The sequence below is a fragment of the Pezoporus occidentalis genome, unplaced genomic scaffold (assembly GCF_034315485.1).
Source record: "Pezoporus occidentalis ecotype Australia unplaced genomic scaffold, CSIRO_AGI_Poc_V1 ctg1, whole genome shotgun sequence".
NCBI classification, from domain to species: Eukaryota; Metazoa; Chordata; class Aves; order Psittaciformes; family Psittacidae; genus Pezoporus; species Pezoporus occidentalis.
Window position 1 is genome coordinate 14862277 of NW_026912778.1, and position 20539 is coordinate 14882815.

Consider the following 20539-nt stretch of genomic DNA (forward strand, 5'->3'; position numbering starts at 1 on the left):
CCATTTCTGTCCAGTCAAGAACTGAAGTAGGAATGCAGTAAAGATGAAATATAGATGGCCAACTGTTTCTCTGTAGATTTCTCACAAAGCTTGAAAGGATTTACTTTGGAAGTTACTTAAGTTCTGTTGTTTAACCCATGATGTCGGCACCATCCTTTTGAGTGCTTGAAAAAACGGGAGGGGGGAGATTAGCTCTGTGTTGCTAACTTAGCTAATGTTTAATGTGCCTGGCAGAAATGTGACAATTAGCCATTACGTATTAATCATCTTCATTATTAGAAATTTTTTGGAACCTCTGTTCAATAAGAAAATAACTCTTGCGTGGTTAAGATTTCGTCCTCAGTGCTTTCTATCCTGCTAAATCTGATCAGGTTGACTGTTACAGAATGAATGCACTTCTGAATGCAGTTTCTGGAAGGAAATATACAAACGTAAATAGAATGGAGAAAATGAAAATGTGGGGGTAATTATAAGAATAATATAAAGCATGTGAAAATTATGCCAGGGTCATTTAGGTTTTGAAAATACTGGTTTTCACATTGGAATCTTAAGTCATTTAGAAGCTTTCAAACATACGTGTTATGTTTCTTCCCAAAATATCAACAAAATTTGAAAAGAAAGTCAAAGTTCATTCACTTTTTAAAACATAGAACTGAATTGTTTAGTTATTATAGCTAGTTTTAAAAGTGCATCAAACTAATTCCAAATTTCATGTGATAAAAATGCAGAAATTACTCCACTGTTGCATTCATGACGCTTTTTGCTAGTAATTGTGGAAGATGAATCTGAAGGTTGCTCATTTGAAAGTCTTATAAATTGCACTTCATGTTCAGCATCTGTTGGTATGGGATTTTTTGTGTGAGATGTCATTGTTCATGTGAGTGCTGGAAAGATATGACTTTCATTACAGTATTAAAATGTCATGGTGTTTCTGTTTTTATAGAGAGGGAGGCACATGTATAGGCCGTCACTGTGAAACCACGTTTATAAATTGAGACTGGTAATCACAGGAAACAGTTACATCCATTACTAACAAGGAAGATGAGGGAATGGAGGAAATGTTAAAGACAAAATGGGTAGCAAATTAGGGACTTACTCCTATATATCACATTAAATTAAAGTCATGTAAACATTAGCAACAGAGCTCTAGTTTTATCTTAGATTCCTCATGTCTGCACAACCTGAGTGTTCTCTGTTGTTTTATGATACCATCTGAAATAAGTGGTCAGATTATAGATTAATAACTGAAATTTTCTGTTTGTTTCTCCAACCATTTCCATCCATGCAATTTTATTAAAATACTCTCCCAAGTGTTTTAAGTGTTGGGTTGTTTATGAGCATTACCTCAGCACAGTGATGGTGACCAAAATGTTAACGGTTATCGCATGGTAAAACACACCTGTTGTTATGTTTTTAAAATTTTGTTCTTTTAGACTGAAGCAGGACACCATGTTGGTAGGTGCTATAAAATGAGAGACTAATATATATGTGTGTGTGTGTATGTATATGTGTGTATATATATGTATATACATATTTAATCTAATTCTTGGCAGTGCGATCTATCTTCTGTGAAGATAAATTCTGCTGTACTCCTTCAGACAGACAGGTGAAATACAGCTTATATTTTTAGAGCTGTGTATAGCAGTCAGATTTGATCCATTCTTACATTCTTGTAAGACCATGACTTTAGTTTGCATATTGATATCATTATAATTACTATCCATTATTACTGTTTGCAAGGATGAAGACTGATTCATGTTGAATATAAGGTAATCAAATTCATATTAAGATTAAACTGGTGAATGAAAAGCTTAGTGTCACTTGCAGCATTGTATTGTTACCTGCTTACACCACAGAAGAAACTCAAAAAATACAGGGCAAACCCAAAATGTAATAATTGTCATTTTAAGGTGTGCTCCTGTTCTTTCATCATAGCACTTGCTAAGTGCTGTTAATTCTGTACTTTTTCATACCTGATCCATTTGATTTAACAAAAAAGTAGAAACATGCTTGTGGCTTTAGATCTGCAAATATTTTTTCTTTTCCCAGCCATATAGCAGGCTTGCACTACACATGTATGCAAAGAGGAAAAGGAACACTACTTAAAAGCTTGTTCTTCATAGAATAGTTAGGGTTGGAAAGGACCTTAAGATCATCTATTTCCAACCCCCCTGCCATGGGCAGGGACATCTCACACTAAACCATGTCACCCAAGGGTCTGTCATCTTTGTAGTAATCCATTATTTGGTTCACGTTTCCTATTTCTTTCCTGTTCTTTGATTGTGGACTATAGGATAACCCTACCACATGAAATTTCAACTTCAGCCTATAGGAACAAATGAGTTAGAGGATGTTTCCTTCCATAGTTCAGATGTTCATTCCCCCTGTTTCTTTCAATCTAGCTTAGGCTGTTTCCCTTGGTGAATCTGCTACTCTTAAAACCTCTTTCCTGACTCTTGAAGATAACATTTTTCTATGACTCCAGATACTAAAACCAATTTAACCAATGTATCACTCCCAGAGGATAGCTAATGCCTTTTTGTGTATCCACTGATGTGGTTGTCAGGTTTTCTCTGATGCAATATCATTAACAAAGGCATTCTCCATCTTATCTTCTTGGTGGCCTTAAGAGAGGCAGCTGAGCAGAAGATGTTAAGTGCTGGTCACAGTGCTTGTGGGCATGCCCTGCCTTATTGAGATATGTGGAGCATCAGGGATGAAGGCCCACCAGAATTAAAAGTGGTGGGTTAAAAACTGAAATCTAATAATTTACTGTGTTTTTCCTGATTTTGTTGCTATTCTAACAGACTTTTAGAATTTCTTCAGTAAGACAAATTTAATCTGTTTATATAGTTGTAGGAATATTTGACATGATGTCCAGAGAGCTGTAACAGGTGCTAGGGCTGTATGCTGCTGTATGTTTCAGCAGTCTATTTATCATCTACTTGCCTCCTCGGGTATCTGCTTTTCTGTAAGGCAGCTCAGCCATACTGAATTTTATGTTGCTGCTACTAGACTGCTTCTAAAATCTCACATAGTTTAATTTACAATTATGCTAATAATATGATATGTTGACAGTGTAGCTAGATAGAACACTTCAGAAGTTATTCTAAAACATCACATGCAATTTAGATTATTATAAAGCTAAGTAAAGTGAAGTACTGAGTAAGCTTTTGAAACCAAAGCTTCTTTAAAATATACACTGAAAGTATACTGAAATTATCTGATTATTGAAAATATATTTGAATACAGCTTCCCAAAGAATTCAGTATAGCACATTTTATTTAGAAACATTCAAAGTCACAGAATAGTGAAAAAAATATGATTCTACTCATTACATGATTATTTATTCTTGATAACATACTGTGAACTTCATTGTGCAGTGAACATTACAATTAAGTATATTAAACACAGAACAGCCATAAATGTACTCACTAAGTAATAATGGTAATACTATCAGCTTACTGGTATCCATTTTTGTCAAGTGATAATTTTATTGGAGAGCAATATTGAGATGCAAACATTTATTGTCCTTTTATAGACAATTGTTCCAATAATTATTTAGTGAGTACTGGCAACATAGAGAGAAAATTATGTACCTCAGATGCTGTCCTGCCTGTGGCTGTAATGAAGTCTCTGTAGTAATCTAATTGTAATGACTAAGCAAAAAAATGGAATTCTAATTGACAACAATAAACCAAGCAAATTGTCAGTAAAGACGTACTGACTTAAGCCTTGTTGACAAAGGCTTGTTGGTGTCAAAACTGTTCTTTTTTGGCCAAGGAAAAAACCCAGGTTCTTCCAAATTATTCAAATTGCACAAATTATGTAATCAATTGACTTTATACACAGCTTGACAGTGAAGTTCCTTACATGTTCTTTACTTCACATTTTCAGGGGTGCAAAGGGGTTAAGAAACATAATCTTGGGGTTTGGAGTACAGTTGCACTTCCATTTCTGGAAGTGGTCAGGGCAAAAATCCATGGCTGAACCAAAAAAGGATCAAACTCTCAGTTTAGAATCTTGATGTCACTTGAATTTGGCACTTCTTCCTGGCAGAAATGGATCTCCCTTCCTGCCATCTTCATATTTACTTTTGTAATATGAATATGAGCTTTGTGTTGATTTCATCCCAGCTTTGAATTTTAGAGTGAAGGTTGGGGTGTGAAGTACTATTTGTGTATTTGCTGCCTAAGAAATGTTATGGTTCCTATACCGCTTCCTGCTCTGTGTGATATATTTTTCACTACATATGTTAAACTATCAGCTAAAGTCTATGCAGAAAACAGTAAAGTAGTATTTTGACTCTAAGCTTAATTAATGCCACACACTGTGTAGAGTAAAGCAAAATGTATGACCCGCTATAGTGTCATACAAAAAAAGAAATGTTGACAGCAGGAGCTGCTGGCCAGAGGCTGTGTTACTGTCAGCATGAGTGGAGATCACCAGCTGGTTCTGCTAAATCATCCGTATGATGTCTGGAGCTATAGCCAGTTACAGTTGTGAATGCTCCATGCCTGGCAGTGTTCAAGGCCAGGTTGGATGAAGCCTTGGGTGACATGATTTAGTGTGAGGCGTCCCTGCCTATGGCAGGGGGGTTGGAACTGGATGATCTTAAGGTCCTTTCCAACCCTAACTATTCTATGATTCTATGATTCTATAAGCCGATTGCTTTTTGATTTTTTTTTTCTTTAAATGCTAATGTGAATATTTTTCCCTGCTAGTTATGTTTTTTTTCTTCTATCTCCTCACCTCTACAGCTCATCTGATTGCTATGTTCCTTACAAAGCCAAATCATTGTTGGGTCTACATGCTGTCATACTATAGTTTTGTGTTTTAAAGTTCCCTTGTGTTTTAAATTCTGCTTATGGATTAAGAAAATAATGCATGGAGAATCAGTCAATGAAAATGTATAGAAGTGGTGTCATGTGCTGGGCTACAAGCATAATACCCAAGGGAACAAAAATAATTGCTTTTTGGCTTATCTGTTTAATGATGTGAGTAATAAACAGTTTCAGATTTGTATTTGTTGAATTAGATGTTGATTTCATAGTTTTTTTGAGTAAAGCTAAGTATTCTTTGTGATAATACCCGGTCAGACTTGAAAATTGCTTCAAGCCTTAAATAAATAGCTTCCATTTGTAATTAAACAATTAAGAAATCATTCCCAGAGGTATGTTTCTACCACCATTAAGGTTATTTTCTTACTTAAGTCTTGCTATACCTATGCCGGTAATTACTTTTTAATAAGAAATATCATAAAAAGATTAAAGTCTTAAAATAATTGTCATAGAAAGAATGCTTTTTTTTTTTTATTTCATCTATGAAAGTATCAAATAATTGTGCTAAACTTCAACACATCAAATGTCCTAAGAAATGTTGGATGTTCTTAAAAAAAATAAAAAAAAAATAAATAAAAATTCTTCTGTCGTCCCAAAGTATGAGTGAATGTCTCATGGCATCCGTCTCCATTTTATTGGGAGTTTATTCAAATGGATAGATTCCAATGAATCAACATTCTTGTAATAAAAGCACTCTTTATTGAAAATTTCAAACAACTTTTAATCATTTTATTGACATTTTAAACATAGTACGTTTTTTTCTGTTCTTCACTCTCGGGAATGCAAGCTGTATTAAACACTTGAAGATCTATAACTGAGTAATATTTTTCTAAAAGGTAGGAGTATGAAAGCTTGGTTAATAGCAGGGACTGTCAACTGAAGTGTATTAACTGAAGCTAGCAGAAAATCTGGGCAAGATTAGGGAGCACTGAGGGTCTCTAAGCAATCTGAGTCACAGGATTTGCTGCAGGGATTGTGGAACCCTTGAGACCTTCAACTTGAGCTTCCCAGAAAGCGAAAAAGAAATTGGGAGAGAACATGAACTAGAAAAAGTAACTTTTGACCAGCTCTCATTGTAATTCCTCCAAACTTGTATTGCCTCTCAAACAGGGAAAAAAAAAAAAAGAAACCTGAAAGTAATGTAAAATGGAAGAGAGTGGAATGAGACTGAAGTGGTTCAGTTCTTCAGTTTTTCTCTAGTTTGCTCCTCCACAGGATGCAGGGTGGCGGTCTGCTCCTGTAGACCTCCATGGGCTGTAGGAGAATATCACCAAGCCTCAGTCAATTGAACAGTATACACTGAGAGAACTGAGTGATGCCTGACTGTGGTGATGGAATAAAATTTCATTGTATTTAATGACTGTGTTGCAAAGGATATGTTTCATGGGGCCACATTTATTATTTCAGGGACAGTGCTACTTTTAGCATTCTCACTATCTGGAAGCTGACTTTTCAACGGTTTCTAATAGTGATAATTCTTTCATAAGTAGTAGCTAAACTAAGGTCACAAGTTAATGGAAATGGTGTAAAAAATACTAATTACTTTAAATCTCAAAATGTGATCATGCATTGCATTTTGATTATAATGACTGGTTAAATAAATGTGTAGAAACTCATTATAAGGAGGAAGATGATTAACCCTTTCAGGCATTCATTTTCTTAATTCATAAGACATTCAGACACAGCTAGGATGAATACTGCCATGATGTGATGAGGGTTTGATTAAAGCCTTCTGATGCTTTGCTCTTGGAGGACTGAGAAAAGTCACAGAGGGAAGTTTGTAAAGGTTTAGTATGTAAATAAATTGTTAAACATTACAGTTAATTGAAATTACGGGAAAAGAGAAGCAGTTCTGCTTGAAAAGTATAAAAATGACAAAATGCCTGTTCGCTACCTTATTTAAAACCTGCTTTATAAAATAATTATTTCTGTTTTACTTATTTCAGTGATATATGTATTCTTGTAATATGAATGTATATTCTATGACTTGCTGCTGTCATTATAGTGGGTTCATTTGTGCTATTACTATCTCATTCATTAACAATTGCATGGTAAAAAAAACTGAACAGTTTTGGTTCGGATAAATATCTAACAATATGGATGGTTTACATAAGCATTATTGAGCTTTAAATTATAAAAATCTTATAAAATCACCATTTATATGATCCTTCAAATGGATTTAATAAGATTTTTATTTCTAATTCAATCAACTGAACTATTATGTATTTTTAACTGCCTTTTAGTGAAAACAAAAGCAGTTTTTAAGCATAAACCTGATCACCCTGGTTTTATAAGTTTATTGTTTGGTTGGTTGTTTTTTTTTGTTATTTCTGTGTTTGTGTTATTTTTCCTTCTTTTGAACACAAGGCCAATCTTTTTGATGGGCACGTTTCAGGAAGAAGTTTTACATAAAAAGAAAGAGGTTTCTTTAATTTCTTTTTAAGTCATGGAGAAAACTTAATGCTTTCTGGTCTAAAGGCAATGTCACAGACAAATATGAAAATAAAGAGCTCTAAAAGAAAGTTAAGTATGTAAAAAATGTCAAATGGTTTTGTATTAAGCACAATGAGTTTTTGTTCTATAGAAGAATTAAGAATTAATGGTAACTTCTTTAAGCTGTTTGCAGTTACTTCTTGCTTGTTTGCTAGAACTTAAACTGGTTCAGGAAAACAATGGATGTTGGTAGTATCCATATCTCATAAAGGCCAAAATTAAAGCTTTGAAGGGTTTTTATGTTTCTTACTATGTCAAATATAGTATATACAGCGGCATACTTCTGTGTAAAACATGGCTGTATGTATAATGGCATAAATTATTAATTTACTAAGCATAATGAAAGAGTGGTAATTTCATCTGTTACAGAGGTATTTTAGAAAGAATAGAGTTTTATTTTTAAACAAGAGTGCACTGGTTTTGGCTGTAAGCTGCTATGAAAGAAAATTACTTTTATCTCAGCAGAAAAAAGTTACATGACTTTTTTTTTTCAAAACTGAATTTTCCTACATGACCTTGTAAATGACAATAAAGCAGTCTTCAGAAATAAAATGAGGTACAGACTTTAATATTTTTTTATAGTTTATTCCTGATAAGTTTAAAATGCAAATCCAATTTGAAACATCAAACCAAAAGTTTAAATTAATAAAACCCACCAAATTCTTACTAAATATGTAGGCAAAATAACATTGATGGGTCTTATGCTGAATGAATATATCTGTTTTGCGCCCATGGAAACTGATTTTCTCTACTTTGTCAGATAATTGTCATGTAATAAAATCCATGAAAAACAGACCTCTCATTTGCTTACTTATACATCCATCTTTCTTTTCCAGATGACACGAGAGCAGTATATATTAGCAACACAACAGAACAGCCTTCCAAGGACTGAGCATCCTCAGTTTTACCCAGTTGGGATTTATGGATGGCGAAAGAGGTGCTTATACTTCTTTGTCCTTCTGCTGTTGGTTACCATGATTGTTAACTTAGCAATGACAATATGGATTTTGAAGGTTATGAATTTCACAGTGGTAAGTATCATAGTAACTATGTTTCTTGAAGTAATAAGTTGTAGTTTAGTTCTCTTTGCCAGTTTATACACAAATCTTGTAATTTTGGATTAAAAGTCATATATGCTTCTTTGAGGGTTACTTCAGTCATTTGTAGGTTTTCTGTATATTCTGCAGTGCGTAGACCTGTGCCATATCAATTCAGATGGTTTTGCTTAATCATATGTGCTTATGGATCTTATATTTGGATCTTTAATTTTTTAGTTTGCTCAACCAGAAACGTGGTGACTGCCCCAGGCACATTTTGGTTGCTTGTCACCACTGAAAGAAATCAGTAGGAGGTTACTGTGTGTGTTCCGCATGTATAGTATCTCTCTTAGGAGGAAAATTGGTTATTTAGGTCAACTTATGGTGGTTTTTTTCAGTTTATGTTGTTCTTGGTATTTTTTTAGAGTTTACATTTATACTGTGTTTCACCTAGAAATTAGAGTGGCTGTTTTGATGTTGGTAAGAGGCAGGCATGAGAGCCATGGGGTTTTATAAGATAGCCTCTATCTGGAATCTTTAATAGCAGCAGATACCAAGACTGTATTTCAGATGTACACCTGAACATCTGTGTTCAGTGGGATCTGTGTTATCTCCTCAGCTTTGTTCCCAAAGCTTTGTTTGGATAAGGGTGATGGAAGTGCTCACTAGTTGGCAGTGGAGTAGCATCTTTTTGTATACAAAATCACAGTATCACAGTACCACAGTATCACAGTATGCTAGAGATTGGAAGGGACCTCGAAAGATCATCTAGTCCAATCCCCCTGCCGGAGAAGGAACACCTAGATAATGTTACACAGGAATGTGTCCAGGCAGGTTTTGAATGCCTCCAGGGAAGGAGACTCCACAACCTCCCTGGGCAGCCTGTTCCAGTGTTCCGTCACCCTCACTGAGAAGAAGTTTCTTCTCAAGTTTGAGTGGAGCCTCTTGTGCTCCAGTTTGTACCCATTACCCCTTGTCCTATCATTGTTTGCCACTGAAATGGCAATGAAAAGATAGAACACTCCACAGTTTGAAATAGCAGTGCTTCTGCTAGGATCTTAGTCTGTGTATGGCTTTTCCATTCATAAGCCACATTTTTATGTAGCTGGTAATACATTTTGAATTTCAAGGGTCATAGCACATTTCTATTCTCCATTATTTTACTGGAAAGAAAAAATACCAAACAAGACCAGCATTAAACATACGTCTAAAATTGTTCTATATTTGCTAATGCTCTGTAATGCATAACTTTATCTGAGACCATTGGCTGATGAGATGTACTGTGCAAATACATTACTATTTCTGATTTGCCAGTAGTGGTTAAATATTTTGGATTCATATTTTGACAACTGCATGACATTAATATTACTGTACTGAAGTTTGTTAGAAGTGGCGGGGGGGTTGCTGCTTCTTTGTTTGCAAAACAGGACATGCACATGTGCTTTTGCTGTTTGTATGGAAGCATATTTAGGCAACCTGTTTACATCAGTAAAGTGGTCTACTATTTTATCCAGAGGAGAATTAAGCATGGAAATTTAAATAGGTTAAGAAAATGTTAAAAAGCACAGGATTTTTCTCTGAGCAGAAGATTACATTTCAGTGAAATACTGAAAATGCTGCTTCTGTATCTAGGCAATGTTTGACCTTTCACACTAAAAGTTACTGTAGCACTGTCCAGTTTAAAACTCATACAGTTTGAACATACAGACTTTTTAAAACAAAACCAAAAAAGATATTTTAAATGTTTTTCTTTGCTGCCTGTCAAAGCTTTCTTAGAAAGTGTTACAGTGAATCACTAAATTGGTGTAGGTATCTAGTTCAGGAAACAACCAGATTGTTTCAGCAGTTCTGTGTACTACTGGGTTAGTAGATTGAAAACTGTGCTTCACTAGTTAGAGGTGCATATCTGAAATAATTATGTGAACATTGGCTTAATAATTTCACAAAAATAGTGTTTGAAATGTTATGCACTTAATTTATGAACTCATTATTTAATTTTTACAGTTCAGAAATCACAAAGCTTGTGTACACCTTTTATAAACCTGAATTTGTTATAAATACAAAAAAAAAACGGAATGCCACTGGTTAGTGTAAGTTAATCATTAACGCTCCTGTGTCAGAATTAATTTTAATTTTGCATTTTCACTTTTGCCATGGCCATAAAAGTGAAACATATCACTCCTCTTTCATATGAATATCTCCACCCCTACTCACCCGGTGTTGCACATGCTTGGGAACTTTGCATCCTGTCCAAATCCATTTTGTTGATCATACACAGGAGGACACCAGTTTTCTTCTGTAGATTGATTGAATGGTAGTCTTCTACCTGGACTAGTTAGTATTCACATTAGAGTCTCTGTATGGATTCAAAAATTGATTGCTTGAAGATTGTCATGTAAAAAGTTCAGTAATTTTCATGCTTATGTCCACACATGCCCATTTGAGCACCAGTGGGAAATTTGTATCAGGTCTGAAGGGGTAACATTCTTAGCAACAGACATCTGAGTGTAAAATAATTTAGTTTAAGAACCTAAGCTTCATGTGTTTAAAGAATGCAATAGCTTTGAAATATACATAGATTTTTACCATGCATGTATATATATATAGATAGATAGAAACTAAGAAAGAGTATTTGTATATCTGGGCAGTGATAGGAACTCAGAAGTGGAGCTAGAAAGCTTTTGGAAAGGAAAATACGTTTGTCAAACAGGTTTAAAGAATATTTTCTCAAAAGAAAAATGCATCTATGATAAAATAATTGTTGAAATTGAACTGCTTTGACATTTTGACATGATTTTAAATTATTTGCTGGTTTAGCATAAACCAGTGCTGCCTTTCATAAATATGATAGTAATTGCACCACTTCAAGGGGTTGTGAAGTACCAGGCCATGGGTTTGTCATTGCTGGCTGACAGTTGTAACAGTGTTAATTTATATTAGCTGTTGCCGTTCTATTTTTAACTGTACAGCTGCAGCCACTGCCCATTTGCCACAATAAAAGCCTTTCTGAATTAAATTTATAGATTCTCTAGTTGGAAAGGTTTTCTGAATATACTGACCTTGCATGTAAAAGTCCTGTTCTGAATTTAAGCAATTATCCCATGCTCTTTTTATACATAGAGAGGAGAAATAGGGTCTTCTGTAAGGCCATTCATCAGGCAACTGAAGTGAATTGTCCTTAAGGATTGATGTGGAATATCAAAGAAGTAATTGAAAAGGAAGTAAGGGTTATTTAATGTTGTATAAAACCAGTACAGTCAAGTTGTGCAAAACTCCTTTTAACAGATTAAATAGTATATCTGGTAAAGGCAGAGAAACTTTCAGGTATGTACAATCTCTTCTCCAGTTACAATGTAAGAAAAAAACTGAAAGGTAAATACAAGTTACAAATAATTGTCCTGATATTATATGTATCAAATGAGCAAGCCCAAAGGTAATTAGTATCTGTGTAGCAGAAGGAATATTAGATGGAGGAATCAGAGATGTTATAACAATTTTTAAAAAGATATTCCTCCACTAGTAGATTAGTGCTTCTGTCCGTTAATATCTATTTAAGATCTCTTACCTCACTGTTTGATCATCTCTTTAAAGTTACATGTGAAAGCATGTAAGAATCTCAGGACAACGAAGTCCCTAAACATTAATATGAACAGAAACATGTAACATACCGGACTATTCTGGGTTTACGTGGAAAGTAATGGTTTGTGAGCAGGCTATATTGGAGGGAGATCTGACCTTGAACAAAATGTTTTGCCAATAACATAGCCCTGAAATAATCCCTGCACTAAATCTCTCATTGAAATAAAATTTTCTGTTCTTTTTTATGTGGACCGAATGGATCCACTCTGTCCTGAGTGGTAAGGAAAAAATAATTTGACAGCCTCTATAACATATTGTCCCCTAATGGAACCATCAAAATCTCTGAATCACGTGCTTGAATTTCAGATGTCATCTACTGTACTAAATGCTTTCCTGAAAAGTAAACAACTGCTGTCTTCGAGAATGAACTCAACTTTCCTTATCTCTTAAGCCTGATCTTTTGAGACACGTAGAACATCTAGGAAAAAATCAAGCCAGGAACTAAAATCTGTATATTTTGTCAATGTTAAAAAAACAGAGTTGGAAGACTTGAGTTTTACGGAACATTTATAATTTCCTTTCCTTCTATTAAGTTTGCCATGGTGCACAGGCTTCCCCATGGAGACGTCTGTCTTTCATTCCCCTCAGGATGTAATTGCCTCTCACTTAGTCTAGGTTATATATGGCTTATGAAGGTCAAAGCTGTTAGCTGCTTTTTTTGTGTCTGTACAATTAGTATACTAGGTGTTTCAAGGGTGGGATACTCAAGTAGTAACTTGGTGACATAACCACAAGTTGGTTATGGATATGTTTTGTATTTAAAACATCCTGGTTATTTCACTTATGTAATATATATGAGTTTCAAAGGAAATCAGGGAAAAAATGTTTTTACTGTGCATGCATTCTTCTCGTCATTTATTTGTCCAGTCCAGTTCATAGGTAATTAGCTTACATTTTCTTTAAAGATTTAATTACTTGAACATTATTCTCTGAAATATTTTTAATCCTGTATTGTCTTTAACTTATTCTAACCCCATTAGAACTATAATTTTATACAATTATTTTTGATATAGCTACCAACAGCTTAAGTATATTGATAGGCTATCTGCTTGCTTACTCTATAAAAGAGATTTATTTTACATTTTTTGTCAATAAACTAATACCAGTGTAAAAATCCACAATTGAAAATTTTCCACAAGTGTTTCAAATTACAGTTTTATAAAAAGAAATTAAAAGTTTTCCTCTTGCTGCTGTGAAGTGACATTGTGAAGCAAGATGGAGCAATCAGCATAGAAACCTAAGTTTCTAAGCGCATTTATATGTTTTCTAATATGTACGTAATTTACATTGATACTGCATTTGCTTGATATTACCTTATTCTATTCAATGCATCACATTGAAGTTTGGAGTTTACTAATGCTGAAAAATATATAATGGTAGGAAAAATGCAAATATGAACCCTTTTAGTTCTTAAGATCTCTTTTGGGTTGTCCTGTGACTCAGCCACATATCCTAGGAAGCAGCAGCACCAAATTCATAGAATCATAAAGTCAAAGTGGTTTGGGTTGGAAGGGACCTTAAAGATCATGTAGTTCCAATCACCTTGCCTTGGACAGGGACACCAATGAGTTTACTAGTTCTGCTTGTATATCTGGTTTGGTGTGTCTCCATATTCTGCTTTCCCCTTAGGAATCAATGTATGAAAAGACTTCTTTTGTTACCCTTCTGGGAATGCTGTTGGCCAATTCAGATATTTTCTATCACTGTATTTACTTGCAGTGTTCTAGTCAGTTTTGACTGCTATCATGGCACAATGTTGTCTGTGTTGACTCACGTTAAACTCCTCTTGACAGTAGCAGCATGGGAATTATTTTTTAAAATAAGGAATGAGACAACTTATCAGCTGGGTTAAACCAGCTATTTCTTAAGGGAACTTGAACTTCAGTTTAGCTTCAAACATAAGCAGAACATAAACAGCAGTTTGAATTTCCTGGCTAGAATTCACATACTTCATGCTCACAATTGAACATATTCTGGTTGCTGGCTGCCTAGCTCCAACTTCACACTGTTTGGACAGCAGGTAGTTACAAGATGGTTGAATGCCTTCTGCAAGATACACATGCCAACTAAAGCATGATTCCTTTTTATGTGTGTCGTGGTTTAAACCCAGTCAGGTAACTCGTTCGCTCACTTCCCCCCCTTTTCTTGCCCTCCCCCTGCTCTCGGAGGGACGGAGAGGAGAATCAAAAAGAATACTATAGATAAGAACAGTTTAGTAACAGGTATAACACAAATATACTGCTACCACCAATAATAATAATGATAAAGGAAATAACAAGGGAAGAGAATACATCATCTCACCACCAGCCGACCGATAACTCGCCCCCCCAGCCCGACCAAGCTCTGACCGATACCTCCTCCAACCTGCAGTCTCCCAGCCCTTCCGGCTAACTCCCAGTTACATCCTGGGCATGACGTGCTGTGGTATGGAATACTTCTTTGGTCAGTTTGGGTCAGGTGTCTTGTCTCTGCTTCCTCCCGGCTTCCCCTCCTCCCTGGCAGAGCATGAGGCTCACAAAGTCCTTGGCCAAACCAAAACATCGCTTGTTATCAGCTCTGTTCCCGAGCTGAAAGTCAAAACACTGCACTGCACCAGCTACCAAGAAGGGGAAAAATGACTGCTACTGCTGAACTCAGGACAATGTGATAACATATATAATAACACAGATATATGCAACCATTCACTCTTCTGTATCTTTATAGATTGTCCATGTGTTCCTTTAGGAATTTAGTTTTTAGACTTAGAAGTTTTTGGATCTGCAAAATGCTAAATCTGAATGGGAGTATTTCATTAACATCGCTTATAGAGACAGTAAACACAAGTCCATTTTCTTGGGTTTTGGTTGCTGTGGAAGAATGAGAAAATAATTTCAAAATTTTAACTTTCCATGTTGTTAGGACACACACACACACACTCCCTCTTCTGATCTTAATATCCAATGTGAAAAGAATACTTTATAATTTCTTTATAAATACAATTTTTCCATTAAAGGTGTAATTTGATACATAAGATTTTATTGGTACAGAACTAACAGCTGTGTTCAGTCCTTTTGTTTAGGCTTATAGCAAACTGCCTTGGCATACTATAGAATATGAAAATAATTATTTACAGAACTTTACTGTAATACTCATTATTCATTTCTGAAAAAGCATGACAGTGATAGGAACTGTTAGGTTTCAAAGATTATTTGATCACCCAGATCTCTTTAGTTGATGTTCAAAACCGCATTCTTTTATCAGGTCTGTTGGTTCTACTGATCTATGCAATAAAGATGCTAGTTGCCGTAGGCAAATACTACCACTTCAAGTAGAATTAAGAAAAAGCTCTTTTCCATTTCTTAGATAATTTTTTTTATGTCCAATTGATAGCAGATTGGCATTTGAAATGTGTGAAGTTGTGTAATAGCTGTACTTTACTCAAAAATAATTTTTTTTGTTTGGCAAATGGACAACTTCTTCATCTTACAAAAGCAGAAGTTTTTTATTAGGTTTTGAATAAATATTATGATTTAATAGTAGCAGTTGCTGGATATTTAATAAATATGTTCTGTCACATCTGCAGTTTTCATTTTATTTCAGTGGTAATCATTTATTGTCAATAATTTATTTTAAACTGTAAATTATCTCATTTTTAAAACTTATTTCTTAACTAGGCAGAAAACTATTTTTCTACATCTTTCAATATTTTAGTTTCATGAACCCAATGTCCCATTTTGGGATATATGCAAGAAAGCTTTTGTTTCCTTTTTTTTTGTTTTTTGTAGTGAGATAGATCCAGTCTGCAGCAGGCAATGTCATAAATTATTAATGATTAAGAACTTAGAAAAGATATCAGAGACCAAAGTTCAAATTCATGTAGTCTCCAATACAGATCATGTCCCAGGTAAGTGTTCTACTCATAGGCTATTACTCCTGATTTCTTAAGTTCCTTTTTGATGTAGATACATGACCTCTTGCTATCTTTCAGTCTCACACATTAGATATCACCATTATAACAATTTTTATTGAAAATTCCTATGAAATAGCTGTGTATTACTCAAGAATATTTTCTATTCAAATTTACGATTCCTTTGGAAAAATGTTTAGAAAATTGTCAGTCAGCTAAAATAAGCCTTAGATAACCATACACGTGTGCACATGCACATGCATACACACATGCACAGTCTTATTTATGTGTTTGGCTATGTTCTCATCTCCTTTTTATGTTGAACTGGAAAACAGAATCTTAAGTTTCTTAAATGAACCTGTGAGCTCCATTCATGATTCAAAAGTTTATAGCATGTCAGCAAACAAATATTGCTACAAGTTAATTTTACTTGTACATTTTTATCCCATTTGTTAACATTCATGTAACAGCACAGCTTTATGGTGCCGGAGGGTATTTTTTAAAACTTATTTCCTCTTTCTTTTGGAGTGCAGTAGGTAGGAATGAACTGATTTATTCTTACAGTCTTTTGAGCATGTTGCATAGTTGCTGTCCTGAGTACAAGGAAGAACTCATTATAAGCATTTCTAATACCATTCTTCTAAATCAGTTTTTATGTAATTTTGTATATGTATTTCTTGTATTGTGTGCCTTCTCTCCCAAAACTTATGGAGGGAGAGGAGGATATAAGAATCAGTCTGCTAGTACAAGTATGGTGTAGGTTTACTTGACTGTATAGTAATAAATATCCACAATTGTAATGAATTTTTGTGGTTTTTTTTGTAATTTTTTTTTTCCTAATGAAAGGGCAAAAGTTAAAATCTGTTTTGTCAAAGTGGAAAGGCAATTGATCTGAAATCAAATTTGTAATCTCCTATTTATTAGGATATGCTCATAGCAACAGTTTGCATGAACAGTCTATGCTATGCATATTTGGTTAGCTGCCTCAAAGTACTAGGCATCTTGTGCAAAGGCATCGTCCTGTGAAGAGTTGGAAGGTATTATTTAAAATAATGCTTTTTAATAGCAGCTATTAGCAAATGTGAATTGCCTTGATTTGATGTGCACGTTACATTATTTGTTCTGGGTGGCTGTGAATGCAGATTTTAAATATTTTATTACTGAGAGGTATATCTGTACATTTTAAAGTTTATTGTTATCAATTATCTCTAATGAGAAAAGAATAGAATAAAATTAATTTCTCATTTTAATATTTGTTACTCACGCAGATTTAATATCAGAATAATAGTAAAGTTACCAACAGAAGAAGGGAACAAATACTTTGCACCCTACTTAACCTTGTAAAAATGTGATTTAATTCATTGGTGAAAAAAAATTAAAAAAAAAATCTATTTATATAGTAGTTGAAGCAATTTCAACCTGACCTTTCAGTGGCTTTGGAAAATTTTACTGTAGCATCTGGTACTTGAACAATTAGGGAAAATTGTCTATAAACAATGTTTACCTTACAGAGATGCATTGAGAACATATAGAGGCATTTGCCTGTACAAGGACACTGCTTGCCCACCTGTCTTATTGTTTCTGGTTTGTTTCATGAAGTGTCATGACTTGTTTAGAATCAGCTTAGGGGTCACAGATTCATACTTGCATCTTTATCCCATGGTAGCAGTTCCAGCATGCCACAAGTAGCTTGCTTCATATTTAAAAATATTTTTGATAGCTCCATGTTCTTCCACCATTCACTACAGTAATTTCTGATGTACATTTAACTATGACTCTTGTAACCCCTTGTAAGAGTTTTAACATTCAAAAAGAATGCTGATTGTGGCTGTAGAAAGTATAGAAGAGGGCAACAAGAACTTCATGTGATAAGTTAGATGACAACGAATATGTCTATTTATTTTCAGTTTGTGGATGTTTGCTTTCTATTAAATATTAATAATGTGTTTTAGCTGAGTTAATACTGTTTACTAGACAGCTTATTCTTAATCATTCACTGCGCAAATAGGTTGGAACAAGTATCTTTGATTCCGCTCCCCCCCCCCCCCCAACATTTGCTTTCATGAAAATTAAATTAACTGAATTTCCCTTATTGGCTGCCAGCTGTGTTCCCTTTCCATGTGTATTCTAGCATGACATTAATGTCTCTGGAAAGTGAGATTTTCAAGAGAATATTATGCAAAAATAATTTTGCATTCTTAAAGGTTTATTCAATAAACCAGTTCTGACACTTAGATTTGTCCTACTGCATAGCTTGAATCACAGTTGTTTGAAGAGAGATGTTGACATGCAATCGTTTTTAATGGGTGGAGAGGGGGAAGAGAAAAAAACTTTTAATTTCATATATTAGGGTTCAAGAAAATGATCAACAGAAAGCCATTACATGAAAAGAAAAGAAGGCTAATGCATCAGCATATTTGTCTAAAATAGGGCAACTAAAGCAGACCAAGTTAATTTAATAGTTCAGGCCAAGCAGTAATATTTTGTAATGTTGCTTAGCAGTAATTAGAAAGATAACAAACCACTTGAATAAACTTCAGTTACTTAAATGCACCAACAGTCTGTATGAACGATGAAACGTGTCATGGTTTCTTCTTTCCCTTCTTTTACTGGCATAATTTATATGGGTATAAAGTACAATAAAAATTACAGTCTGTGTTTGGAATCCTGCTTTTATTTGTATAAATCTTCCATCTTGAAATCAGTACAAGTCTGTTTACAGGAGCAGAATGTACTCATGTCAATCTAGCCTAAATTAGACCTTGTACACCCAGAAATTAGGATAAAAAAGAAATTAGAAGGTCAGATAGAATGTGTAGTGCTATGTGTCTTACAGTGCAGAGCATTTCCTCTTCTTTAAGTCAGGATATTAGATACAATTGGAATCTCAGGCAGGATTAAATGACAAATCAAGTGTTTTACTAGGAATGATACAGAAGCAAGAACTTTTAGTCAAAAATGTGAATAAGATATTTGCGTGGCCTGCAGGGTATGAGGAGAAAAAAAAAAATAAAATACCACCTTTACCCAAAAGATTCAACACTGATGGGATATCTTTTTTATGTCTGATGGCCACATTTTTACTGTGCTGCTAGATATTTTCAAGGAATAAAAATCAAGAAATCCAATAAAAGCAGAATATAAATGATATTGCCAGAGGCAACGTAGAAATAGTGGAACCACCACAAAATGGAAGTCAACGATAGTATACAGTCCTAAAGTTCTTGATTATAACATAAATTTTACTGTTTTTTTTTCTGGAAAAGATGGTCTAAGAGCTTGTCTAATAATTCGTTATTGCAGGCAACATAGTGCATAGACTTTCTGTCACATCAGTGTCCATCATGCCAATAACATGTTCATTTGGGCATTAACCCTCAGGGTCTCAAATTGTTTTATTAGGCCATTCAGTTTAGTAAAATAAATTGTGCAAGGACTCCTGCAAGATCTTCACTGCTTTGAGTTCAAAGTTTAGTTTCAAGTTTATAAACTCAGGTTTATAAAAATCAGATGTGCAAGGAGGTAACAGATTTATGTCTACTTCAACAAAACCTAATTGAATTAAGCATAATAAAAATACAGTATGAATTAATATATATTAAATTTGAATGACTAATTCAACTTTTAATTCATTATTTTAGTTTTGTATACTGTGATGGCACAAGTTAAAAAAGAAGAGTTTTTTCATAGAATAAAAATCAAAATTACTATCATGCTCTCTGCTTAGCAGAGATGGTATTTTAATACTGAAGGTAGATGAAGGATTTCTAGATAGAAGGAAATTAAAAACAAACAAACTGACTATCAAACCACACCAAAACCACCCACAAAAGCCCAAAGAAATCTAGTAATCTTCTATCATGCTTTTATGACATTTTTGTAGATATGAAAACCTTTCTCATTTCCTTCGTTGTCTTTGGGATTATACAGCTCTCTTTAACCGTCTTTCCGGCTCTGGGTGTGCTATATAGAAGCAGCAGAGGAAAGAAAAATCTATGATAGCCCTGTCGGATCAACCTGCAATCCAAAAGGCACTTTGTTTGAAATAATTCTGGTCATATATTAATGCACATACTCTTACCATTTTAATTTATTTACCAAAACACGTGTCCGGTTTTTAAAGTAGTTGACTTGAAAGAAAAATGTATGATGTGAACAGTTAACAATAAAAAGAAATTTGCCTGTGGGCTTTTTCTCAGGGCTGATTGATATAGTTTATATGTATATACACATCCAAAACATATTTTTTCTCAAGAAGGCTGTGAACTGTTTATGTTCTAAGTTTTTTTGGTTTCATGTTGGTTTTGGCTCTTACGTCATTAAAATGGTAATTATAAAGGGAGAGGGTTGATTTTATGCTTAGTTCTACATTATCTTCAGTTTTAAATTGCATAAATTAATATTTGCAAAGTAATTTAAATCAGTTTCTGATTTAACCTGGATTTGGAATTATTTTATTGTTATTATAATTATTGAGTATAATTTTTAATATATATATTAGAATGCTTAAAGATAAGCAAATTTATTAACAACAGGCATACAATTTTAAAATTAAAAGGTGGTATAGAATTAATCAAGCTAGAATCTAGTGTGAGTTAGCAACCACATCTTTATGGCACTTCTGAAGTTTTAATGGAAAGAAT

The 20539-nt window shown here is 34.2% G+C and overlaps 1 protein-coding gene across 5 annotated transcripts in view; it reads left to right on the top strand.

Moving 5' to 3' along the window:
• The window catches only part of SGCZ (sarcoglycan zeta), a 451408-nt gene that overhangs the window by 222243 nt on the left and 208626 nt on the right, over positions 1 to 20539 (top strand). For all 5 annotated transcript variants that reach the window (XM_062602076.1, XM_062601911.1, XM_062602150.1 and 2 more), the window contains exon 2: positions 8171 to 8365. In XM_062602076.1, coding sequence (XP_062458060.1) covers positions 8171 to 8365 — 195 coding nt within the window. The remainder of the gene's footprint in view (positions 1 to 8170; positions 8366 to 20539) is intronic.